We start from the raw sequence: 26,264 nt of genomic DNA, 5'->3' as shown, positions 1-26,264 counted from the left end.
AAGAAAGTCACAGAACTCACAGGATGAGAGAAAATACAGGCAAATTATCTGTTAAGGTCTAATATCCAGAGTATCCAGAAGATATACCAAATTCTTATAATTCAATAAAAAGACAAATCAATTTTTTAAATAGGGAGAGGATTTGAATAAATATTTCTTTAAAGAAGCCATATAAATGGCCCATATGCACATTAAAATGTTCAATGTCTTAAATCATTAGGGAAATGTCCATCAAAAACCACAGCGAGATACTAGATACTACTTTACACTCACTGGGATGGCTACAATGAGAAGAGATAGACAACGACAGTGTTGACAAAGACATGGAGAAATTGAAACCCTCAAACGTTGCAGGTGGAAGTGTAAAATGGAGCAGCCACTGTGGAAAACAGTTTGACAGGTCCTCAAAAAGTTAAACGTAAGAGTTGCCCTATGATCTAGCAATTCTGCTAGGGATGTACCCTAGAATTAAAAACATGTCCACACAAAAACGAGTACATGCATGTATAGAATAAAGTAGAAACAACCCAAATGTCCACTAAGTGATGAATGGATGAACTGATACAGTGATGGCTCCATACAATGGAATATCACTCAGCCTTGCAAAGGAATGATACACGCTGCAGCATGGGAGGACCTTAGAAACAACATGCTTTGTGAAAAGAAACCAGACACAGAAGACACATACTGTATGATTCATTTATATGAAAGATCTAGAATAGGCAAATCCACAGGGACTCAAAGTAGATTAGCAGTTACCTAGGGCTGAGGGAAGATAGCAATGGGGTGACTGATTCTCCTCCCTCAGCTTTCAGAGTAGCTGGGATTATAGGTGCCCATCTCCATGCCTGGTTAATTTTTCTATTTTTAGTAGAGACGGGGTTTCACCATGTTGGCCAGGCTGGTCTTGAACTCCTGAGCTCAAGTGATCCACCCATCTAGGCCTCTCAAAGTGCTGGGATTACAGGCATTAGCCACCATGCCGAGCTGTGAGCCTATATCTTAATCAAAGTCCTGAGAATAACCTTGAAGGAGACTCCCTGAAAATGAGGAACAAAAGGAGAAGCAAGGGACCTGGAATCTGCAGACCTGGGTTGAAATTCTGGCTCTGTCACTTTCTGGTGAAGTGACTTGAGTAATGAACATGAGCCTTTCTGGGTAGCATTTACAGCACAAGGCAGTTTGAGGAAACAATGAAAGAGCATGTGTATGGTGCCTAGCAATGCGCTGGACACAGTGCTGGTGCTCAGCCGTCATGTCACACCAGCACTGACCAGTGAGCATAAACCCTGGGGATGCCCAGAGCTGGTACAGCCAGGAGCTCCAGAAGCATGGGATTCTCAGAGGGAAACGGAGCTCACTGCTCTAAAAGTCCTATTCAAGTTTGAAAATAAGATGCAATGCACACAAAGCCAAACTGTCATCATTCAGCTCCTATTACAGGGGAACTAAGAGCTGCATCGAAAATTACTTGCAAAGCCTGTAAGTGGTTCTGCCACTTATTAGCCATGTGAACCTAAGCAAATTACCTAGCGTCTCTGAGTTTCAACTTCCTCATCTGCAAAATAGAAATGATAATAATAACAGCATCGCAAGAGTTGCTGGAAAAATGAAAATGAGATATCATAGGAGGTAACATGTATAGAGCATTTACCATATGGCAAGTTCTGTTCTAAGAACTTTGGACATGTTATCTCACTTGTATAAGTACTTAGGTGCCTACAACCTAAACAGGACCTAGTAAATGTAAGTACTGAAAAAATGCTATGGGGCAGAGGAAGAAATGCTGAGCTTCTGTGAGAAGAGAAGACAGCTTGTTACACAGGTGAGAAGAATAAGCTGCAGCTGAGAAGAAAAGTATAAGAGTTGCTACGTGTGACAATCTCAAGACTTTTCAACCATTACAAATTTAAACAGCCGCCCTAAATCACCCCAAAGACAGACCCCAGTTGTTCTTTTCATCTGTAATGTTTACGCCTCTCTGAATCCGAGAAGCAGCTGCCAGGGTTCCAATACGTGCCAAAGCATGATGACAATACCCTCAACTGTGCACACTTCTGTGCATCTACCGCTGTGTAAAGGAAGCTGATGTCAGTAGACTGGGGGGCACAACAAGGCATGTTTGTGAACGAAGCTCAATTTGCCATCACAGGGTGGCCACACCTACCTCACTAATATTCTAATAGCGGGATAAATAATTCAATAGGGATAAAGCCTGGATTTTGCTCTGATTCTCTCTTAGGGCTTACATTCTTGGCATGATATTGATGCGCCACAGACAAGCCAATATGTGAGTGTGCTCTATCGGAATAAAGTATAGCCTTTCTACACTGCAAAGTCGTCCAGTTTCTAAAATTATTGTTAGAACCAATGAAGTGACTAAGAGAATTTTAAAAAAATAAGCCATCAGTCTGGACCTGTGTATGGGAATGAAGAAGCACTTTAAAGTCAGGGAAAAAATATAAACTTACTTAACATTTAGGATTATCAACCATTGCTACTTTTCCATAAACCATTTCATCCATCATTTCATCTGTAAGAGATAAGATTACTGCCTCCATTCAGAGGGGGGACTTTGATAGTTAGCTGCCTGGTCTTCTTGCTTGGATGCCCTGCAAATAAATGTCCTCCTTTCCCCAATGCAAAACCTCGATATGGGTGTTTGGCTTTACTGCGCTTGGGCCAGCAGAACCCAGTTAAGTCCACTAATAAGCTCTTGGTTTGTCTTTGAGATGGATTTCAGATTCAAAATAGACTGACCCTATCACACTGCTAACTTGGCCAGTCAGTATTTGTCAATAACATAGAGGCTTTATTCAAGAGATGCACTGGGTTGTAACTATTGGAACCCAGGGGTGATTGCAGGATTTTGTGGGGCCTGAACCTTATCTAGTAAAAACATAAAAGAATTATGAATACAAAAATTACCAGGGGCCCTCCCAGGACCTTGAAAGGGCCTATGCAAGTGAGAAGCTCTGAAGCTTAGGCTCTATTCAATTCATCATCCAGCAATCACAGCTGGGGCCTCTTTTTGTTGTTTGTTTTTTACAAACTTATGTAATGCCGGGAAATATATTGTTTCAACTTACAAACACCACAAAATGGTGTCATACTGGTCATAAAATTACTGGCACCTTCCCTTGGCAACTTGCCTTTGGAAATGCAATGGGCCTATAGGTCACATGTGCCAAATATGACTCTGCAGTGTAGCTTTGTTTACCAGAAAGATTTGACCCCAAACAAAGGAGCCCAGCCCCTAACACACTTGGTGTGTTGAGACCCTTGTGCCAATCTCTGAAAGTAACTGTGACTTAGTTTGAAGGGTTCAGCTCTATTCTGTTTATATGAAATGAGTATTAATTTCCAGTATCAGCTGGCTCTGATTTTTTCATCACCATGAAGCAAATGCCCTTTTCTGTTAAGATGAACACAGAAACTCGAGATAAGCAAGTTAGTGTCTCCTCAAGTCTTTCTTACCACCACCCATTCCTGCTTTGTCCTCTCCTGGTCACCCTGCTGTACAGATCCCCACATGGCTCTCGTATGTTTCCCATCAGCAGCCGCTTCCTCCTTGAGGAATGAAAGTCCCTTGGGGACAAAGTCCTCATCTTGGTGTGTCTTTGAGATGGATTTTTTTACCCCTGGCGCTTAGTAGAGTACCTGGCACAAACGGACATGGCACTCAGTGAATGTTTTTGAGTGAATTCATTAATTTTTATCAACCGTGATTCCAGTGTTTTCCTGGTGTTTCCTACATAATTGTAGTGAAGCTGGCTAGATGATGATGATGATGATGATTATTATTATTATCCACTTCCCGGGTTCCAGCCATTCTCATGCCTCAGCCTCCTGACAGCTGGGATCACAGGCACCTGCTACCACGACCTACTAATTGTTGTATTTTTACTAGAGACGGGGTTTCGCCATGTTGGCCAGGCTGGTCTCAAATTCCTGACCTCAAGTGATTCTCCCACCTCGGCCTCCCAAGGTACTGGAATTACAGGTGTGAGCTGCCACGCCCGGCCCTACACTTTGGATTTAACTTTGATTCCTGCTGATATGCAGAGTTTCTAACTGCTTAAATGTCTGCAACATTTAGCTGCAAGTAAGGAAGCTTAACACAGATTCCTGCAGGGGCAAAAAACTGCACCACTAAGCCCAGCCAGTTTTTTTGTATTTTTAGTAGGGACGGAGTTTCACTATGTTGCCCAGGCTGGTGTTGAATTCCTGACCTCAGGTGATCCACCTACCTCGGCTCCCAAAGTTCTGGGATTACAGGCCTAAGCCACCCAGACCAGCAACAAGGCTAAGTTGAGGGTCACTTCTTTGATACCTTTTCTTGCCGATGCATAGGTCAGAACTAGCACAAGCAGAGCAGGTCATATATAAGCTATGTACGTCTCTTGGCCTCTTTGTACCTTAGTTTCCCCATTTGAGAAAAACGAATGGATCTTAAGATATACTTTTCAGAATTCATAAAGGGCTTATACCCAGCTAACTAATAATTGTATGTATTTTTATACATAAATAGTTCTTTACATGTATTAATCTTCTATTTCACTTACAACTTGTATAAAAACTGCATTCCGTGCCAGGCCTGAAATGTTCCAAAGCTCAGTTCTGTGAGTAAATTGCAACCAAGATTTCTACAAAACAAAAAAAGACACAAGCCAAAGGAAAAAAAAATTGTTTCAGAACATTCATCATTTGCCATGATTCTAATTTATATAGAATGGAACATAACCCTAATCCTTTCTCTATGCACTAAGGAAATCTCACTGTGGAAGATACTGGCTTATGATTTATACTTTAGCATTGCACATGTGGTGCATTAGCTACAAAACAGTGAATGCTCAGTAAATACCTGTGTGAAGTGATCTTTAGTTCTCTAGAACAGGATTTCACAACTTCAGTACCATCGACATTTTGGACTCTATAACTGTTTGCTGTGGGCATTTGTCTTGTACCTTGCAGGATGTTTAGCAGCATCTCTGGCCTTTGCCCACCAGATGCCAGAAGCACACCCACAGTTTTGTCAACCAAAACTGTCTCCGGACATTACCCAATGCCACCTGAGTAGAAAATCACACCAGCTGAGAACCACTGCTCTCTGATGATTCACTATGATCTGTGTCATAATTCTCACACTAATCCTTGCTAGAGACAAAAAGGATTTGCTCTATAATTTTAGTAGCTTTCTACTGGTAAAATTTTAACCATATTTCAAAATGAATAGCAAAGAAGTTTATAATTAAGTTTTATAAAAATGCCAAATATAATAAAGTTATATGTGTAACTTACATAAACTGCAAAAATGGTAGTGGTTCAAATGTACGTCTTTCAATAGACTGTATTTTATTGCAGGATAAATCTCTAGAAAAAGCAAAAGGAAAATATCGCCTTGGTTAGTTATTAAATGATGATTAGTATGAATAATAGCAAGAGTTTAGAATAATATTGAATACACATTTTTCACCTCAACTCTAAACGTTTGGACTTGTATTTGAACTTTCCAGAGCCCCTAACCCTGCCCATACCTCTCCTAGAGTCTCACCTTCGTGTTTTTAATAAATATACAACTTAACAAACTTTGGAATCAATTTCTCCTGAGAGGAGTAGACTTGATTAGATGTCCTTTAGTAGTCTCACCAAATCATAGATTATGAGCTCAAAGTTTTTATCTCTATATATAATTTCTAATATTAAAAAAATAGTCGGGCCATACGTGGTGGCTCACGCTTGTAATCACAGCACTTTGGGAGGCCGAGGCTGGCAGATCCTGAGTTAAGGAGATCGAGACCATCCTGGCTAACACGGTGAAACCCCGTCTCTACTAAAAAATACAAAAAATTAGCTGGGCGTGTTGGCGGGCGCCTGTAGTACCAGCTGCTTGGGAAGCTGAGGCAGAAGAATGGCGTGAACCTGGGAGGTGGAGCTTGCAGTGAGCCGAGACTGCACCACTGCACTCCAGCCTGGGCAACAGAGCGAGACTCCATTAAAAAAAAAAAAAAAATTGCCTCATATTTATACAACTTCCTAGTTTAGGTCTGTTTTCCTAAGCCAGTTCAATATCAGAAGAAATAAAAGACATCCTTTCACATCATCTGAAAGGAAATTACCCCTTTACCTAACACATAACTTTGAACTGAATTCAAATATGATTTGAATTAAATCATATTAATAGAATTTCTATCATATTATTAGAAATTCATTTTTGGTTTTATATTGCTTTAATATTTCATGAAAGCAATTTCTTCAGTTATACAGCGATGTGGCTTCTCCCTCCCTCTTTACCTGGATGGTGTAACGCTGTCTGGCTGATGTCTCCATCTCTAGTCTCTCCCTTCCTAAACTATCCTGCACGCAGTCATCAGATAAACTCTCCACAAGTGGTTTGCAAAGACCAGCATTTCCTGGGAAATTATTGAAGATGCAAATTCTTGGTCCCACTCTAGACCAACTGAATCAGTAACCACGAGGGCGGAGTCCAGAACTGAGTTCTAACGCGCCCTCTCAGTGATTGTGATGCAGATCTATCTACAGCACTGCTGCGGTAACACGGTTCCCCATGATGGCTCCTCAGCTGGGCATTCAAAGCCCTAGAAGATCTGGCTCCAATTTCCTACTCTCCCTCCTTGTACTCTACAGGTACTCATGGTATTCCTCAAATACCTTCCTGTGATTTGCCTTTCTCCCATTTTCCTTTTGCAAGTTTAGAATATATTCCCCAAGATGTCTGTCCGATGTTACACGATGGCCCTTCAAAGTCCTATTCAAATGGCATTGTTCTAGTAACATCCTCCTGGGGTCCAAATTGAAGACATTTTCTCCTCTTCTGTGCTCCAGAAATAATTTATCCCTCCTATGCTGCAGAAACAATGTATCCCTCCTAGTGCCCACATCCATTTCTTCTTTTTTAATGTAGTTATTTTCCATCCAATTTCTTTTTTTTTTTTTTTTTTTTTTTGAGACTGAGTCTGGCTCTGTCGCCCAGGCTGGAGTGCAGTGGCCGGATCTCAGCTCACTGCAAGCTCCGCCTCCCGGGTTTACGCCATTCTCCTGCCTCAGCCTCCGGAGTAGCTGGGACCACAGGCGCCCGCCACCTCGCCCGGCTAGTTTTTTGTATTTTTTAGTAGAGACGGGGTTTCACCGTGTTAGCCAGGATGGTCTCGATCTCCTGACCTTGTGATCCGCCCGTCTCAGCCTCCCAAAGTGCTGGGATTACAGGCTTGAGCCACCGCGCCCGGCTTTCCATCCAATTTCTTCTGAGCATAAATTCCTTGCAAGCATGGACTAGGTCTTGCTCATCTGCATTGCCCACCATGTTTAAAACTGACACATGGAAAAAAAGTAAATTCAAATATTTGTAAAATAAATGAATAGCTGGGGGAGTGAGTAGAAGGAAAATGACTATTTTAAAGGAAATGTACTTTTATTATTTCATGGCCACTGTGGCACTTTGGCATCCACTTGAGGGTCTTTACACCCACTTTCCTTAATTCCTCTACATTTGAAAGAATCTGTTTGCAAAACAGCGTCACTAATGAGCTTAGTAAGGATTAATGACATACACACTTCTATGGACAAAGGAGAAGAATCAAACTTTCATAACAATGAACATAGTATCTTCTTGTCTCTAAACAGACAGAAATACTATGCAGGTATCACTTTCTTGGTAACAGGGTTGGGGAGATAGTATTTTGTAATTGGTGAAGAGTTAGGGGCATTTCTGATATGCTTCTTAGTGTAAACATTTCTAGCTCTGCCACTTAACCATCATTTTAAACATCTCTTTTCATATAACAATTCCTGAACTGAAATCTTTAATACCAGTCTATTCTCCTGGGAGCTTAATATTCTTGATAATATTATTTTATTCAGCTGATTTTTTTTTTTTTTTTTTTTTTTTTGAGACGGAGCCTCGCTCTGTCGCCCAGGCTGGAGTGCGGTGGCCGGATCTCAGCTCACTGCAAGCTCCGCCTCCCAGGTTCACGCCATTCTCCTGCCTCAGCCTCCTGAGTAGCTGGGACTACAGGCGCCTGCCACCACGCGTGGCTAATTTTTTGTATTTTTTAGTAGAGACGGGGTTTCACCGTGTTAACCAGGATGCTCTTGATCTCCTGACCTCATGATCCGCCAGCCTCGGCCTCCCAGAGTGCTGGGATTACAGGCATGAGCCACTGCGCCCGGCCAATTCAGCTGATTTTTAATAAATGTTAATTTAATTTCCATTAAATTACCAAAACATTCTGGATTAATGACGTTCAAATGAATGTAGATGGTCTATATCTTCTCCTTTAGGCAACAATCTGAAGTAACTTTAATTCCTTTCATCCTACTAAACCAACTTTTTCAAATCTTTTTTTTGTGAAGTCAGACAGTAAATACTTTAGGCTTTGTGGGCCACGTGTGATCGCTCTCACATATTTCTCTGTTTCTTTTCTTTTTCTTTCACAGTCCTTTAAAAATGCAAAAATCTTAATGTGCTATTTATCTATTAGTTGTAGACTGAATAGAAGAAGATGGTGTGTGAACACTTATAAAACAAGGTTCATACGGGTGTCAGTCACTGCTCAGATCTTCTTACCATGTGAAATTTTTTTCTGTCTGTATTTCGTCTATGGAATTAAAAAACTAAAAATGTATAGGAGGTAGCTAATACTAGAGATGGGCAAACCTATACAAACTTACAGAATTGCAGAATTTTGTTGCTGGAAGAAATCTTAGAGATTATCTAATTTGAACCCCTTATTCGTTTTACAGATTATATGACTAAAAACTCATAAATGTGATTAACTAACTTACAAATACTGGAGGGATAGCAGGCCTTCAAATGAATCCTTATGTAATTCAGTCAAATAATTTTCATTGAGAATTCTGGAAAATGAACAAGTTATTTCTAGATTAAAATGCAAAGTACAACTATTTGCCGCACAGGACTATGTCCTGCATGTGGGGGAAAGCTGGGTCATGGTCATTTCAAGACGGTGGTATCTGCTCTGCTTTCATTCAAACCTTTTCTTACATTTTCCTTTTTGTGTCCATCTCTCTCCACCACCACAGACACACACACATACACACACACGACACCCCTAGCCACTCTTCCCACCAAATTGTATATTTCATGCCTCCTCTCTAGATCTCAAAATCCCTTTCAGAATCCACCTCTGGGTGGCACCAAGATCAGCAGAACCTCCATTTCCTCCTCTTTCCCTAAACCTTATTATGAAAGCCCCACACGGAACCATGTCGGGGCTGCAAGTGAAGCCATTCAACCCTTTTCCCCATCAAAAATATGTGAGAACTACAATGTGCATAAAGTGCACAAGAGATCAATGTTCCTTATATTTAATTTAATTTAATTTCTGAGACAGGGTCTCACTCTGTTGCCCAGACTGGTCTCAAACTCCTAGCTCAAGTGCTCCTCCTGTCTCTGCCTCCCAAAGTGTTGTCATTGCAGACATGAGCCACCTCACCTGGCCAAATATTCAGTTTAATAATTATAAAGCAGATACCCATGTAAACATTGTTATGAAAGATCATTGCTAGCATCCCAGAAGCCCCAGTGTGCCCCTTCCCATCATATCCCTCTCTCTAACCCTAATAGGTAACCACTATCCTGACCTTCGTAATAATTTTCTTGTTTTTAAAATGTAGTTCTGCTGGCAGCTCACACCTGTAAGCCCAGCACTCTGGAAAGCCAAGGCGGGTGAATCACCTGAGGTCATGAGTTTGAGACTAGCCTGGCCAACATAGTGAAACCCTGTCTCTACTAAAAATATAAAAATTAGCTGGGCATGATGGCGGGCACCTGTAATTCCGGCTACTCGGGAGGCTGAGGCAGGAGAATTGCTTGATCCCGGGAGATGGAACTTGCAGTGAGCCAAGATTAAGCCATTATACTCCATCCTGGGCAACAAGAACAAAATTCCGTCTGAAAAAATAAAGAAAGCAATTTTCCTGCCTCAGCTTCCCAAGAAGATGGGATTACAGGCATCCACCACCACACCTAATTTTTATATTTTTAGTAGAGATGGAGTTTCGCCCTATCGGCCAGGCTGGTCTCAAACTCCTGACTTCAGGTGATCCGCCCACCTTGGCCTCCCAACGTGTTGGGATTACAGGCATGAGCCACTGCGCCTAGCATGTGTTTTATTTTTAATTTAGAACTCATGCATGACTTGTCTACATATGTTGAACTAATGATGTGACACACAAACTGTTATGAAAAATGCCAGTTACTTCGAATGTAAGCATTTTTTCCAAAATCATTTATGTGTCTAAACCAATTCCTTCTATAAATCAGTAAGAAAATGATAATTCAATAGGAAAATGAACAAAGGCCAGAAAACTCAGAGAAGAAACACAAATGTTCAATAAACATATAAAGACATTTAGTTAAATTCATGAGTAATCAGAAAAATTCAACTTTAGATGGAATCCCTTTTATTCATCCATAACTTCAACAAAAAGTTGGAGAATACCCAGTGGTGAAAGGTGTGGGGATATGTCATCTTCTGCTGACAATAGAGTAAGTTGGGACATTTTTGAGGGCAATTAAAATTTTACATCTACATAATCTTCACCCTAACAATTCCATTTCTAGATATCTATGCTACAGGAATACCTGCCCATGTTCACAAAGAAGCATGTACAGGGATTTCATTGCAGCAATGCATGTAACAAGAAAACTAAACTAAACATTCATCAATGGGGGAATAATTAAATAAACTATGATGCATCCAGACTATGAATGATGCAGGGGTTTAAATGAATGGGGTCACCCTCTGAGTACTGGGAAGGAAACAAATCTAAGGCATGTCATGAAGTCAAAGAATCAAGTTGCAAGATGTTACCATTTATGTAAAGAAAAAAATTTAAAGACCACACAACAAATCTATTTTGCTTTATGTAAATATGTATGTAGGCAAATGGGGAAAAGTCTGGAAGCATGTATACTAAATGCAGAGTAGCACTACCTCAGGGATGCGGGAGTAGGGCACAAGGGGGGTTTTTGTTATATCTGTTATTGCATTTTTACACATTAAAAATAGAATCATGGGCTGGGGATGGTGGCTCATGCCTGTAATATTAGCACTTTAAGAGGCCAAGGTGGGAGGATCACTTGCGTCCATGAGTTCAAGACCAGCCTAAGCAACATAGGAAGACCCTGTCTCTACAAGAAATACAAAATTAGGTGGGCGTGGTGGCGTGCACCTGTGGTCCCAGCTAATTGGGAGGCTGAGATGGGAGGATTACTTGTGGCTGGGAAGTGAGATGTGATTGTGCCACTACACTCCAGCCCAGGGGACAAAGTAAGACCCTATCTCTGAAAAAAAAAAGAGGACAAAAAAGAACATAGCCATGTATTATTTTTATGATAAAAAATAAATTTAAATTGCCTCTTAAAGAGAGCGTACCACATTTAATTTTAAAATAACCATAGAATTGCCATCAACAGAGGTTGATTTGGGATATGAGGGGAAGTATCTTTTCTCAGAGGTACCGACCTCAAAATTCTGGACCGAGAAGGATCTTACAATGCAGTTAGTTTTTTGTCATATTTGGAGAGAATATACTCACAGTTTCTCGGTCCAAATGTATGCTTTCCATACATTTCCATCAATGTACGAAATATAGTTTCCTTGGAAATTTCTGTGAAGAAACACAGTTTATATCCTTGAATAGGTAGGAAAAGAATGAACAGGATAAATAAAGGAATCATGGCAACCTTGTCGAGGATATTCAGAAACAGAAAATAACACCTGCTTTCTCATTTCCAGAGCAATCAGCTTCCCAGTTTGCACAATTCATCAAGAAACAATGCGGGGCCACTGGCACAAATGATGAGGCATCTCCCGGAAGCTTAACTTCCTATCTATCACATCTCTTGGACAGACAGTGCCAGTTAATTATTTTGAATGTAAGTATTTTATCCAAAAGCACTTATGTGTTTAAACAAACTCCTACAAATCAACACAAAAATGGTAAATAATTCAACAGAAAAATAGGCAAAAGCCTATCACTATCAATAAATAAGCAGAAAGAAACCCTATGCCAGGTAGCACCAAAGCTTTGCCCTCTGCTGAAACATCCTAGGCTTTTTCTTTCCACTCTTATTACAACCCATCTGATTTGGCCCCTTCACACTTTACTCCTACGTTTTGCGAGACCTTTCTATGTTGTCTCCCTGGAAATAAGCTTTTCCTTTTGGGCGCTCTACATACGGATTCTAAAATAATCCTTTGCATGTCTACATTTGAACATAAAGCAAAAAACAAAATAAAATAAAATAAAATAATCCTCCTGTTTTAATCATTTAATCTCTCTTGCTTGGAAACTTTCAATGGCTTTCCATACCTCACCGTGTAACTTTCAAACTCCTATAGCTGATAGTCAAGGTTTTACATAATCGTATCTTCACTGCTCCCTCACCTAATTCTTTGCAGCCAGATTGATCTACTAAATTCCAACCATACCTGTAGCCATGCCTTTGCCTAGACTGTACTCCCATTTTTTTTCTATTTAACAAATTATAGTTACTCTTTAAGACCCAAATAAAGTTTTAGTTTATCCATGTAGCTTTCCTTGATCTCCACACCTCAAGGATCACAGATTCTGGTAAATTCTAGCATCAATGGTCTGCAATATCTTTTAGTCATTAATTATATATACCTCCCTTTTTATGCCTATTCTCTTTCTTCCCTCCTATCATTTTCATGTTCTGGAGACAGTAGCATACTTGGAACGAGTGTTACATATAGAAAGTCAGGGACAAAGATGAGTTGTGGACATAACTAAAGGACTGAGTAATCATGTTAACAGCCAACACTCCTACATATGCTAGGCACTGATGAAGTGTTTCATATATTCACTCACCTACATTTCACAACAATCCTATGAAACGGGAACTGGCATAATCCCCAGTTGAAAGGTGAGGAAATTGAGTCACAGAGCGGAATAACTTGCTCTGGGTCACCAAGCTAATAAACAGAACTGGGTTCAACCCCAGGCAGCCTGGCTCTGGAATCAACTCTTAACCACTTAGAGCCTCATCACTGAGATTGGGAGAGGGACAGGCTGCTGTAAAGAAGGTGAAGCGAAAATGGGAGGAGAGCAGCAGTTAAGCAATGGTGTGATGTGGCTAAATAAAAATGGGTAAGAAAACGAGTAAGAGTAAAAGACTGGAGTAAAAGTAAAAGAGAGGAGAATGGGTCTAACATTAAAGGAGAATAAGGAGAAGGAAGAGCTGACAAGCAAAGGTGAAAGCAGAAAGTCAGTTGTCAGGATGGCTTGGGGAGATAAAGCAAGCCCAGGAAGGCCTCCAGGAAAAGGCTGCCACGTCAGGCAGGACACAGAGGACAACTGGGGAAAGGTGATCCTTACAAGATGGTGAAGGTGCCATTGTAGGTGTTGGGCTCTGGCACAGGCACTTGGCGGAGCCTCTGCTTTGGGCTGAGATCAATACATGACAGTGTCTCATCTCCGCAGGTACAGAGTTCACATATGTTGGTGCTTGTGGAGGCCTTCTGTTCCTCTGGTACAGTTAAAGCCTTATTTTGGGCGTAACTTTCAGGCTGCACCAATGAATCCTGAGTAGGTTCTAGTTCAGTATGTGGACCTGTGACTTCAGTCAGTTTTCGATGCAGAGTCTGAACCTGGTCTGGATGAGCAGCTGTAGTCTTCTCCAGGGCTGTGGAATGTCCAATCTCTGTAGTGGGTTCTAGAGTTACGGTAAGTCCTGCGTCTGGAGGCTGAGTTGAGGTCTCCTCCATGGTTGGAGACAGTTTAACCTCTGTAGTGGGTTCTGTAGTTACGGTAAGTTCCAGGTATAAAGGTTGAATTGTGACTTGAGTCAGGTGTGAATGCTGAGCCTGACCCTTGTCTGAAGGTAGAAGTGTCACCTCAGGGTGTTTTGGAGGAGGAGCTGTAGTTGTCAGGGCTGTAGAAGGTACAACCTCTGTAGTAGGTTCTGGAGTGATGGTAAGTCCCAGGTCCAAAGGTTGAACTGTGATGCTGGGTGACATTGGATGCTGAGCTTCATCCTGACCTGGTGTTAGAATTGCTACCTCTTGATATACTAGAAGTTGGGGTACAACTTTCTTAGGAGGCTGAGTTGGGGTCTCCTGCACGGTTGGAAAAAGTTCAACCTCTGTCGTGGATTCTGGAGTGATGGTAAACCCTAGGTCCAAAGGTTGATCTGTGGCTTGAGTCAGGTGTGAATGCTGAGTTTGAACCTGGTCTGGATGTGGAAGTGTCACCTTAAGGTGCTTTGCAGGAACTATAGTCTTCTTCAGGGGTGTAGAATATTCAACCTCCATAGTGGGTTCTGGAATGATGGTAAGTCCCAGGTCTGAAGGTTGAACTATGACACTGGGCAATGTTGAATGCTGAGCTTGATCCTGACCTGGTGTTGGGCCTGTCACCTCATCATGAGCTAGAGGTTGAGCTGCAACCTCCTTAGGTGGCTCTGAAAGCTGCACTGGGATCATCTGCTGCCTTGAAGTTTCTACCTCCTTAGGGGGCTCTGGAGCCTGAACTGTGGCCTCCTGCTGGGTCAGAGAAGGTTCTGTCTCCATAGGGGGCTCTGGAATCTGAGCTGGAACCTCCTCCTGAGTTAGAGATGGTTCCACCTCCTGAGGGAACTCTGGAGATAAAGATGGGGCCATCTGCTGGGTCAGAGAGGGTTCTATCACCATAGGGGGGTCTGAAGACTGAGCAGGGACTGCCTGCTGACCTGGAGAGGATTCTACCTCTTTAGGTCGCTCTAAAAGTTGAGTTGGGGCCTGCTGTAGGACTGGAGATAGCTCGACCATCTCAGGTGGCTCTGATGGCTGAACTGGTATCTCCTGCTGCAGTGGAGGACTGATCTCTTCAGTAGACTTCAGAGGAGGACCTGAGGCTTCCTGCTGGGTTGCAGATGGGTCAACCTCCTTAGGGGGCTTTGGTGGCTCAGCTGGGAACTCTTGCTGGACTGGAGAAGGTTCTGCCTCCTTAGGGGAATCTGGAATCTGAGCTGTGGCCTCTTGCTGGACTGGAGATTCAGTCTTTTCAGGAGAATGCAGAAGTGGGGAAGGGAGATCAGGCTGGGCTAGAGAAAAGTCAGCCTGCTCAGTGGGAACAGAAGGATTGTCCTGCTGGAATGGAGAAGGTTGTACCCGCATAGTGACTGCTGTAGGTCTGGTAAACCCCATATCTACATCTGTATATGACATATATAGAGGTGAACCTATTGCTTCATCATTCAGTGAACTTTCAAACTCTGAGGAGAGCTGAGTTGGAGGCTGAGTTGTGGGCTCTTTATGGACTGGAGGAAGTTCATAATTTTCAGGTCTATTTAGCTGCTGGTCTTTCAAATGTTGAAACTGCTCAGGGGACATTAAAGGCTGAGCTGGGGCCCCCTGTTGAGTTAACAGTTCAACCTGATTAGTGAAATCTGGAGTCATGGTAACCACGTGATCCACAGGATTAACAGTGACATGGTGCAATGTTGGAAGCTGAACTTGATCATGACTTAGAGGGGAAACTGTTACCTCATGATGCTCTGGAGGTTGAGCTACAACTACATTAGGGAGCTCTGGAGTCTGAGCTGGGGCCTCCTGCTGGGTTAGAGAAGACTCACCCTCCTCAGCGGTCTGTGGATGCTCAGCTGCAGCCTCCTGCTGGGTTGGAGAGGGGTTCTCATTATTAACAGGTTCTGGAGATTGAACTGAAGTCTCCTGTTGAATTGCTAAAGGTCCAGCCTCTTCCGATGACTCTGGAGGCAGAGGTGGGCCCCCGTGCTGGATGGTGGGAGGTTCTACATCATTACCTGGCCCTGAGAGCTGAGCTGTAGCCTCCTGGAGGACTGGAGAAGTTCCCACCTCTGCACTAGGCTCTGTTGCTATGGTGAGCTGCACATCTGGAGGCTTAACAGAGACACTGGGCAAATCTGAATGCTGAGTCTGATGGTGACCAGGAGGTGAAACTGTGACTTCATGATGTTCTGGAGGCTGAGCTGGGGCCTCCTGCTGGGCTGGAGAATATTCAACCTCCCCAGAAGACTCTGAAGGCTGAGCTGGCTGCTCCTGCTCACTGGGGGAAAGTTCAGCCTCTATAGGAGGACCTGGAGGCTCAGTTGGGGGCTCCTGTTGGGTTGCAGAAGGTTCCGCCTCCTCTGGAAACTGAATCGGGGCCTCCTGCTGGGCTTGGGAAGATTCTGTCTCCTTGGTAGGCTCTGAAGTTATGGTAACCTCCACATCTGCAGGTTTAACTGTAATGTTGGGCAAGTTATAATGAGCTTGATCCTCACCTGCAGGTTGAACTGTCACCTCACGATTCGGTAGAGTTAGACTCTCCATAGAGGATGCTGGAGGCAGAGCTGGGGCCTCCTGCTGGGTGGAAGAAGGTTCTTCCTCCTCAGGGAGCTGTGGAAACTGCCCTGGGGCTTCTTGCTGGAGTAAAGAGGATTGGGTGTGTTCAAGGGTCTCTGGATTTTGAGTTTCAGGTTCTAGATGGAATTGAGAAAGTCCAACTCGCTCAGGGGGCCCTGGAGGCTCATCTGAGTTCACCCGGAGTTCTGGAGGCAGGCTGCCGGGATACAGTGTGTCCATACTCGAATATTCATCCTGCAAAGTCTGTTTCTCACGCTGAGGTTTGGATAATCGGTGTGGAATTCCAACAATCTCAGCAAGGCTCCAACGCTCAGCTAGATCTCTCTTCATGTTCTTGGGCGAAACAATAAATGTGGTTGGTTTTGAAATCTTACTGTCTAGCGGAACAAGTATTTCATCTGCCTGATGACCTGCAGCCCGATCTAGATCTGCAGTTGGAACCTTACTTTTGAGGCGAGGAAGCTGAACTAGGGTCTGGTTCTGATCCCCGTCCAGCAGTGGGACCACCTCTGGGAGCCTTTCTTCCGGAGTCAGCTTGTCATTTAAATCCTGGTGTGCAGCGGAGAACTGCTCTGGCCCCAGGGGCAGCTCTTCAGCTGAATCCGTGTCCAGGAATGGAACCAAATTTTCAGTTGATTCCTGGGGTGGGGCTGACATCTGCGAGGAAGCAGAGGGCCCCAGGTAATCAAAGTCCCCCAGGTCTGCTGGGGGAGTGGGCGCATGGGGAGATTCCCATGGGAGATGGGAGGAGCGGGAAGACCGGGGCTCAGGCGGCCCCAGGGGGTTAGAGGTCAGCTGGAGCGGGTCCTTGACCCACTCCAGAGGCTGAGCCTCCTTGACTAGTAGACACAATAGTTGCCACGTGAGGAGGGGCCATAGGCCCCAGAAACGCAGCCGGGACATGAGGCACGCTGGCACCATGCACTGAGCGGGAGCCATTCTGGCAGCCCTGAGACACTCATGCCTCTTATAAGCGTGCGCCCCACCCTGTGTTTATGACACCTTTATTTATGCCACAGATCTGTTCCATGCACCAGAGCATTCTTATGTCACAATCCTGCCCAGGCACCTCTTCCCACCCTGCCCCGTCGGAACACCCCTCCCCTTCCCTTAGTGAGGAAGGATTTGGTCCATAGACCCAGGTGGTCCCACGACTCCAGCGGCCTGCTGTGGTGGGGTGGGGATGGGATGGGGTGGGGTGGGGTGGGGTGGGGTGGGGTGGGGTGAGGGCACAGCAGAGCTTCCCAAGGAAGTCACAGGACCTCGCCTCAGGATCTTCAGAAGTGCTAGTCCAGTTGTGGCAGCCTGAACTCTTCCTCCTCCAAGGCGAAATCCGAGCATACGCTTCCTTCCAGGGAGAGCAACTGAGCTGCAAAATGGGCGCCAGTTCGGGTGGCAGGCACGAAGCACATTACAGTCATTTATTCCAAAATTTGCCATTTTCGCTAAACTTCCGGTATCTTTTGTTGCATGTTTTGCATGTTTGATAATGAATTCACCACCCTACTAGGTAGGGGCTGCCAGGGAACAAGCGAGGACTCCACATTTTCTGTAGGAGGGGTGTTGGGGGTGGGCAATTCAGTCTGGGAGAGAAGGCTTTAATCTGAGTGAAGAGCCTTTTGCGCTAACCTGGGAGGAGGCTGAACTGTCATCCTGCCTTGACTCAACACAGCCATTACCCTAGAAGTTACAGCGCCACCCTTCAGAGATCTACCCTGTGTGCACACATGGAGAAGAGGCTTAGGCTGTTGAAGTCAGCATGTTAAATAATTTCCTGAAATTCGACTATAACTAGGACCCAGCTGACTTCCCCCACAGCCATTCTTACCTATTTTATTACTGTCTGGCACAATTATCAGCATGTAAACTCCAAGAAGGTGCTTCATCTTATTCCAGTGCCTAGCAGAGGCACAGGGTGCATAGTGATGGTTTTAAAATGGAAGGGGAGCCAGGTGCGGTGGCTCACACCCGTAATCCCAGAACTCTGGGAGGCCGAGGTGAGTGGATCACTGAGGTCAGAAGTTCGAGACCAGCCTGACCAACATGGTGAAACTCCATCTGTACTAAAAATACAAAATTAGCCAAGTGTGGTGGTGCATACCTGTAATCTCAGCTACTCAGGAGGCTGAAGCAGGACAATTGCTTGAACCTGGGAGGCAGAGGTTGCAGTGAGCCAAGATCGCAACATTGCATTCCAGCCTGGGCAACAGGAGAGAAACTCCGTCTCAAAAAACTAAACTAAAATTGAAGAGATTCCAAGATTCGCCTCATTTAGGCATGGATCTATTGTTATAATCAGATTCCTGAAATCAGTGCTGACTTCCTCTCACATTTCACAGGAAGCTAGACTTCTTAAAGCTTGAAGTATCCTTGGTGGGTTTTATTTAAATCGAATTAAAATAATTATTTTACAGGGAAAAACTTCAAAACACTTTCCAACTTTGGGGTGAAAGTTAAATAAAACACTGTAGCCCCAAGTTAAGTTCCCACTGAAATGATACTTTTGCTCCATTTAAAAAAAAAAAAAATTCCATATGTAGTAAATAATGACTGTTTTGAGATTAATTTAGAAACTTAATCCCTATTTAAGAGCTTTCATATGCAGTCATGCGTTGCTTGCCATGTGAGGAGCTTGAGAAATGTGTCATTGGGTGATTTCACCACTGTGCTAACATCATAGTGTATACTTACACAAACCTAGGTGGTGTAACCTACAGCACACCTAGGCTATATGGTACAGCCTAGCACTCCTAGGCTACAAACCTGTACTGTATGTTACTGTACTGAATACTAAAGGCAACTGTCACACCATGGCAGGTATTTGTGTACATATACATGGAAAAGGTACAGTTAAAATACTGTATAAAATATAAAAATGGGCCCGGATGCAGTGGCTCAGGCCTGTAATCCCAGCACTTTGGGACGCCAAGGTGGGTGGTCACCTGAGTTCAGGAGTTTGAGACCAGCCTGGCCAACAAAATCAGTCTCTACTAAAAATACAAAAATTAGCTGAGTGTGGTGGCATGTGCTTATAATCCCAGCTTCTCAGGAGGCTGAGGTAGGAGAATCACTTGAACCCAGAAGGTGGAGATTGCAGTGAGCTGAGATCGCACCACTGCACTCACTCCAGCCTGGGCAACAGAGTGACTCCATCTCAAAAAAAAAAAAAAAAAAAAGATAAAAATGGTATACCTGTATAGGGATAGCTCCATTACACTCTTATAGAACCACCATCATATATGTGGTCTATTGTTGACCTAAACTTCGTTTTGCAGCACATGATTGTAAATGATCGACAGAAAGATCTTCAGCAAAATATTCCACCCAAGGTACATGGGAGATACTGAGATCCAAGTAATAAGCCATATTTGAAAGGCATTATCGTTTTCGAAAGCTGTAGCACAATCAGTCTTAAGGCCACTTACATCTCCCCACATCTCTGGGATCCTGTTTGAAGGGAGTTCTAAAAAGGCCTGTGTTCAAGCAGCCCAGCATCCCTTACTCCTGGGGCCGGGGGAGACTAACTCCTCTCCTGTGTCCACAGCTGTAGTAACACAGTCCTCAGTTCTGACTCCAAACTCCAAATAAGGGGTCAGAGCCAAGGGTCAAGACTTTAGGAAAAGCCCCAGAAATACCCTGCACTCAAAAAGCAGTTTCGGAGTTTCACATTTTCCTGAGAATGAAGGAAATTATCCTCCAAATTCTGCTGCTTATTTTGAATTATGGTTATACTGGCTATGTTATCTGACCCTTGAGTTGTTTTTCTTTTTTTTTTTTTCTCTCGAGATGGAGTCCTGCTCTGTCACCCAGAGAGGTGTGCAATGGAATGATCTCGGCTCACTGCAACCTCTGCCTCCTGGGTTCAAGAGATTTTCCTGCCTCAGCTTCCCAAGTAGCGGGGATTATAGGCGCCCACCACCACATCCAGCTAATTTTTGTTGGGGTTTCACCATGTTGGCCAGGCTGGTCTTGAACTCTTCACTTCATGAACCGCCCACCTCCACCTCCCAAAGTGCTGGGATTACAAGTGTGAGCCACCGCACCCGGCCTGTTTGTTTTTTGAGATGGAGTTTCACTCTTGTTGCCCAGGCTGGAGTGCAATGGCGTGATCTCGACTCACTGCAACCTCCACCTCCCAGGTTCAAGCGATTCTCCTGCCTCAGCTTCCCGAGTAGCTGGGATTACAGGCATGCGCCACCATTTCTCCACGTTGGTCAGGCTGGTCTTGAACTCTCAACCTCAGGTGATCCTCCCGCCTCGGCCTCCCAAAGCACTGGCATTACACGTGTGAGCCACTGCACCTGGCCCTGTTACTCCTGAGTTTTTATCTCTAACACACTTGAATTAAACCGTGTAGTTCTTCTTCCCATCTGACATCTACAATCTCTTCACTGGGTCTGTATGCCACAGCTATTTTACCACTTTCTGAAATAAAGTTAGCAAGGATCAATTCAGAATCTTTTTCATTCTAAAACTTCCTGCATATAATGATAGCCCACAATGAGACATTCTTTTGGTTTCTAAAAGCAGAAAATAAGAGCATTTTCCTGGAAGTTTCCTCATCTCCTCATCATACACTTCGATTTCTTTTTCTTTTTTTTTTTTTTTTGGAGACAGTGTCTCATTCTGTCACCCAGGCTGGAGTACAGTGGCACTATCGTAGCTCACTGCAGCCTAGAATTCCTGGGCTCAAGTCATCCTCCTGCTTCATCCTCCAGAATATCAGGGACTACACCACTTTGCCCAGCTAATTCTCTTTTTTAGAGACATGATCCCACTTTGTTTTCCAGGCTGGTCTCGAACTCCTGGCTTGAAGTGATCCTTCTGTCTTGGCCTCCCAGAGTGCTGAGATTTCAGGTGTGAGTTACCATGTCCGGTCTCACACCTCAGTTTTTAACATATGTGTGAAATATTAACTGTGTTTGGGTCAAAGTACTTTACGATGTTACAGATAGGAACTAAGGAATAATAACATAGGAAATAAGAAATGTGGAAACAAAAATGTTGAATCACAATATGATTAAATGGTAAGGCATCAGGTGGGGGGCTGAAGTAAGTTCAAATCCAAAACAGAGACCACGGGGCTAGTAGACACTCCACGTTAGAAGCACAGCTAGGTGTCTACTCCCTGAGAACCAAAATGCCACCAGATACAATGAACAAACCCTCGGAGAGAGAGAGAACATTCGAACATTTTATGGGAAGAAAATGGCCCACGTACTCTATAGACAATACAATTTCCTTCAAGGAAAACTACAGCTATAAGGGCTTTTGGTCTAAGAAGTTTTGAGTGTGTGCAAAGGACACCTCTGCATACTAGGGAGAGGGGGACAACCCACACATTTAGCTTCGTTATTAAAGGTTGTTACTCAGACTTGACAGTTGATGACCAAGGAAGTAAGACTTCCACTAGAAGGACTGCCCAGGTTGGAAAGCTGAGAGCAATCATGGCCACCTCTTACAAGCAAATAAAAGTCTGTAGTAACTTAATTAGGATCTCTCAATCTCTAATCCTTCAGGGCTGTGAAGCAGAAGAGCAACTCTGTTCAGGGACTCTTTGCTAAACACCATGTTTCCTTTGGGCACAGGCTATGACATCTGCACCACTGTAGAACTGAACAGGGAATACAAGCAATGCCATACAACAGCACGACCACTTCCAAGGCTCACAGCAAAGCAGCTGATTATTGTATGAGAATCATATTTGGCCAATATGTCAGTGCCAGAAATGAAAGCGGGAAGAGAATTCTCGATTCAGAAAACATAATCTAATAAACTCTTCAGCTGAGAGTTTATTTATTCAGAGAGAAAACAACAATGACAATAACAGCATATTCTATCTGCTTACCTTGTAAGTACAGTTCTGAGTTTTGACATTTGTCGTCTCATTTTGTCTTACAATATCCCCCAGAAGCTTGACTGGCTTACTAACCCCAGTTTGCAGATAAAGATTGCAGCTTAGAGATATTAAATATCTTCAAATCTCTCTGGCCATAAGATCTAAAATTGCATTAAAAAATCTAAGAGACAGAGTTAGGACTCAAATCCATGTGTCCGAGGCTTATAATCACTATTCTGTATGATGGGCATGCAATGAAAGAAGACCTGCCTCAAACATTTTCTGTATGAACTGAGGCAAGTCCCTTCACATCTATAAACTAGGGACAATATTTGCTGTCATTTTTCCTACAAATGTCACAAAGAACAAATTTGAGCCTGTTGCTGTGAAATAATTTAGCAAATGAAAGCATATTAGGGAGTGTTTTATCCATCAATATTTTTATCCATCGATATTTTTATCCAATTAACTTTTCAAAATGTGTTTATGTGCTCATTGAAACTGAAGTACTTCAATGACGATTGAGAAAGTTTTACCTAGAACCATAATCAACAGTTTCTGGAATGCATCTGACACAGCCTTCTGAATAGCAATCTGGACTATCTTTCCTTTCATAAATCCAACCAAAACAAATTAGTCTTAAATTTGTTTTGGTTGGTCTTAAATCCAACCAAAACAAATGGATTTAAGATGGCTGAGTGATAATTGCTACATGTTTAAAAAATAAAAATGCATCCACATTCTTAGCTCATAATCTTCGTGATTAAAGGCAGACAGCACAAGGGTATGGTTGAATGGCTCTGTTACAGGTACATCCTGGTAGGGCCCATTTTTACTGCCTCCATCTAGTTGGGAAGTTCCTGAAGTACTAGAGGCAGATACAAGCCAAGAACCTGGCACATGTCTCACATCACCCAGAGCTTTCAGATTCATCAGTTAAGGCTACACTCCTACAGACCCTACCCTCCTATGCATCAAGGGCTGGAATCACTCACCGAAAAAAGTTTTATTGGCTAGACACGATGGCCCATGCCTGTAATCCCAGCACTTTAGGAGGCCAAGGCCGGTGGAGGCCAGGGGTTCAAGAACAGCCTGGCCAACGTGGTGAAACCCCATCTCTACTAAAAATACAAAAATTAGCCAAGTGTGGTGGCATGCACCTGTGATCCCAGCTACTTGGGAGTCTGAGGCACAAGAATAGCTTGAACCGGGAGACGGAGGTTGCAGTGAGCTGCGATCATTCCACTGCACGCCAGCCTGGGCGACCGAGTAAGACTATTCTCAAAAAGAGACCGGGCGCAGTGGCTCACATATGTAATCCCAGTACTTTGAGAGGCCAAGATGGGCAGATCACTTGAGGACAGGAGTTTGAGACCAGCCTGGGCAACGTGGTGAAACCCTGTCTCTACTAAACATTTTTTTAAAAATTAAAAAAAAAAAAAAACATTGGCTGGGTGTGGTGGTGGGCAGGAGGCAGGTGAACTGCTTGAACCTGGGAGGTGGAGGTTGCAGTGAGCTGAAATCACACCAGTGCACTGCAGCCTGGGCGACAGAGCGAGACTCCATCTCAAAAAAACAAAAAAGGTTTGGTACAGACAATCTGGCTCCTCCCTGGGCATCATCCATGAAAGCCTACAGCCCTGCCTCTGACTTCAAACCCTAAGCCTGAGGGTCATGAATACCTGAAAAAAATCCCAATGTCAGTATCAATTGGGTACCCTTTCTAGGTATCTATAGTAGACTCTTTTTCTGCTGAAGCCCTTCTATGAGTTAAAAAAAGACTGAATGGGCGGGGCGCGGTCGCTCACACCCGTAATCCCACCACTCACAGAGGCCGAGGTGGGTGGATCATGAGGTCAGGAGTTTGAGACCAGCCTGACCAACACAGTGAAACCCGATCTCTACTAAAAATACAAAAATTAGCCAGGCATGGTGGCATGTGCCTGTAATCCCAGCTACCCAGGAGTCTCAGGCAGGAGAATCACTTGAACCTGGGAGGTGGAGGTTGCAGTGAGCTGAGGTCACACCACTGCACTCCAGCCTGGGCAACAGGGTGAGACTCTGTAAATCTTTAGATGATGACTTGGCATGGGGGTGGCTCATGCCTATAATTCCAGCACCTTGGGATCCTGAAGCAAGAGGATTGCTTGAGGCCAGGAGGTTGAGCCCAGGCAGGACAACACAGCAAGACCCCATCCCTAGAAAAGATAATTAGCCACATGTGGTGGTACATGCCTGTAGTCCTGGCTACTCAGGAGGCTGAGGTGGGAGGATCCCTTGAGCCCAGGAGTTTGAGGTTACAGTGAGCTATGATCATGCTACTGCACTCTAGCCTGGGCAACAGAGCCAGACCCTGTCTCTAAAATATAATAATAAATAGATAAATAAATCTTTAGATAATTTTGTTGGGATAACTAAGGCTGTAAGAGATACATATTTGAAGGACTATTTTAGTACAAAGCAAGTTCTTAATCAAAAACTGGAAAAACATTACTTCCTTCTTCCTCCTAAGCTTCTTGTCAGGAAGTACACTATACAATTTTAAATTTAAAGGTTCTAGCCGGGCACGGTGGCTCACACCTGTAATCCTAGCACTTTGGGAGGCCAAGGCAGGCAGATCACGAGGTCAGGAGATCGAGACCATCCTGCCCAACATGGTGAAAACCCAGCTCTACTAAAAATGTAAGAATTAGCTGGGCGTGGTAGTGGGCACCTGTAATTCCAGTTACTCAGGAGGTTGAGGCCGGAGAATGGCTTGAACCCAGGAGGCGGAGGTTGCAATGAGCCAAGATCACACCACTGCACTCCAGCCTGGTTGAAAGAGCAAGACTCTGTCTCTAAATAAATAAATAAATAAATAAATTTATTTATTTATTGAAAGGTTCTGTCAGGTATTGCCTAGGGTAAAAATCTATATTTTAAGACAGAAAAACTCTGCCCAGGACTTCAGTAGCTCAAAGAGGGAAGGGCTTGATACGTGTCTGAAAAGATGAGTTTTAGAAAGCAAGAAAAAGAGATCCTTCCCACTTCAACTCCTTACCCTCCTCCACCCCCAATGAAAACAGACCTTTCCTCCACCTTATCCACAGGGTCCCCCACCAAGCCAACGCCAGAATCCTGCAATCATAGGATGGCAACACCACCTCTAAAGCACAGAACTTCAGGCTTTGCTTTGGAAGTGGCGCCATGGTCTCTTCATTTTCCCTTTCTTCAAGATCAGAAAACTGAAGCTGTTAGGAGGTTTACTGTAAGTTCCTTCCGAGGATATTAATTAGGCTTCAAACTGTTTTATTCTGAGAAATAAAAACTAAACTCCAGTCATTCAAGCTGACAGTTGAGGTATCCTATGGCTTCAAAATCAAGTAAGATTTGCAAATGAATTGCTAGATACGACAATGTTTTATTATATGCCACACAAACAGCAGAGAAAATTGTGGATACCACCATCCAAGTGATTGAGGTTATTAATTTTAGGTAGCAGGCCAATTTAGACATGTCCACTTATCCTTGATGGCAGGAGGCCTCTCACATCTCCCTATAACCCAGTTCAATACTTCTGTCTAAAGTCTAGAATTTCAGTGTTGAAAAGAGAGCATGATTAGTGAGAGAAAATCTACAGTTTATCCTGATGATCCTTTCTGACCATCCATTGAAACCAAAGGAGTAATTCACCAGTTCTTGGCATCAGGAGCTGTTTAAGGCAAGGGCCTGATGTGGAACTGCCTTATGTTTGGTGCCAAGATGAACCTAAAGTCACAAGAGATAGTGCCATAAATATCACAGCCTGCCAGAGATTTTATTTAGATACACCTGAGATTTATCAATACTAGCTGTGCAAAGAAAAGAAATTGTTACTGTCTTCCCATTCAGTAGCTCCTTCTTGAGAACACGACCTGAAGAATAGATATGAACCCACCCATCCCCCGCCCCAAGTCACTAACACCCGTTTAAAGAGGAAATACACATACCTCTATAAATTTTACTAGCAACTAAAACAACTAGAGGTTCATCTGCATTTATAAGCTTTAGAATGCAAATATCTACTGAGTATT

General features: G+C 43.6%; 1 protein-coding gene and 1 pseudogene across 1 annotated transcript in view; both read right to left on the bottom strand.

Moving 5' to 3' along the window:
- Nucleotides 1-17,367, bottom strand: part of LOC112610129 (leucine-rich repeat-containing protein 37A3-like) — a 135,485-nt gene extending 118,118 nt beyond the window's left edge. The window contains exons 1-6 of the mRNA XM_025363470.1: nt 14,151-17,367; nt 13,387-13,958; nt 11,584-11,655; nt 8,806-8,877; nt 5,302-5,373; nt 4,566-4,646 (exon numbers count right to left, since the gene is read on the bottom strand). Of these exons, the coding sequence (XP_025219255.1) occupies nt 4,566-4,646; nt 5,302-5,373; nt 8,806-8,877; nt 11,584-11,655; nt 13,387-13,958; nt 14,151-17,312 (4,031 nt within the window). The 5' untranslated portion in view covers nt 17,313-17,367. The remainder of the gene's footprint in view (nt 1-4,565; nt 4,647-5,301; nt 5,374-8,805; nt 8,878-11,583; nt 11,656-13,386; nt 13,959-14,150) is intronic.
- Nucleotides 17,368-17,659: 292 nt separating this feature from the next.
- Nucleotides 17,660-25,400, bottom strand: LOC112610128 (annotated as a pseudogene).
- Between the last annotated feature and the right edge of the window lie 864 nt (nt 25,401-26,264).

Source organism: Theropithecus gelada, chromosome 16 (assembly GCF_003255815.1).
Source record: "Theropithecus gelada isolate Dixy chromosome 16, Tgel_1.0, whole genome shotgun sequence".
Lineage (NCBI taxonomy): Eukaryota > Metazoa > Chordata > Mammalia > Primates > Cercopithecidae > Theropithecus > Theropithecus gelada.
This window is presented reverse-complemented; position numbering and strand designations above follow the sequence as displayed.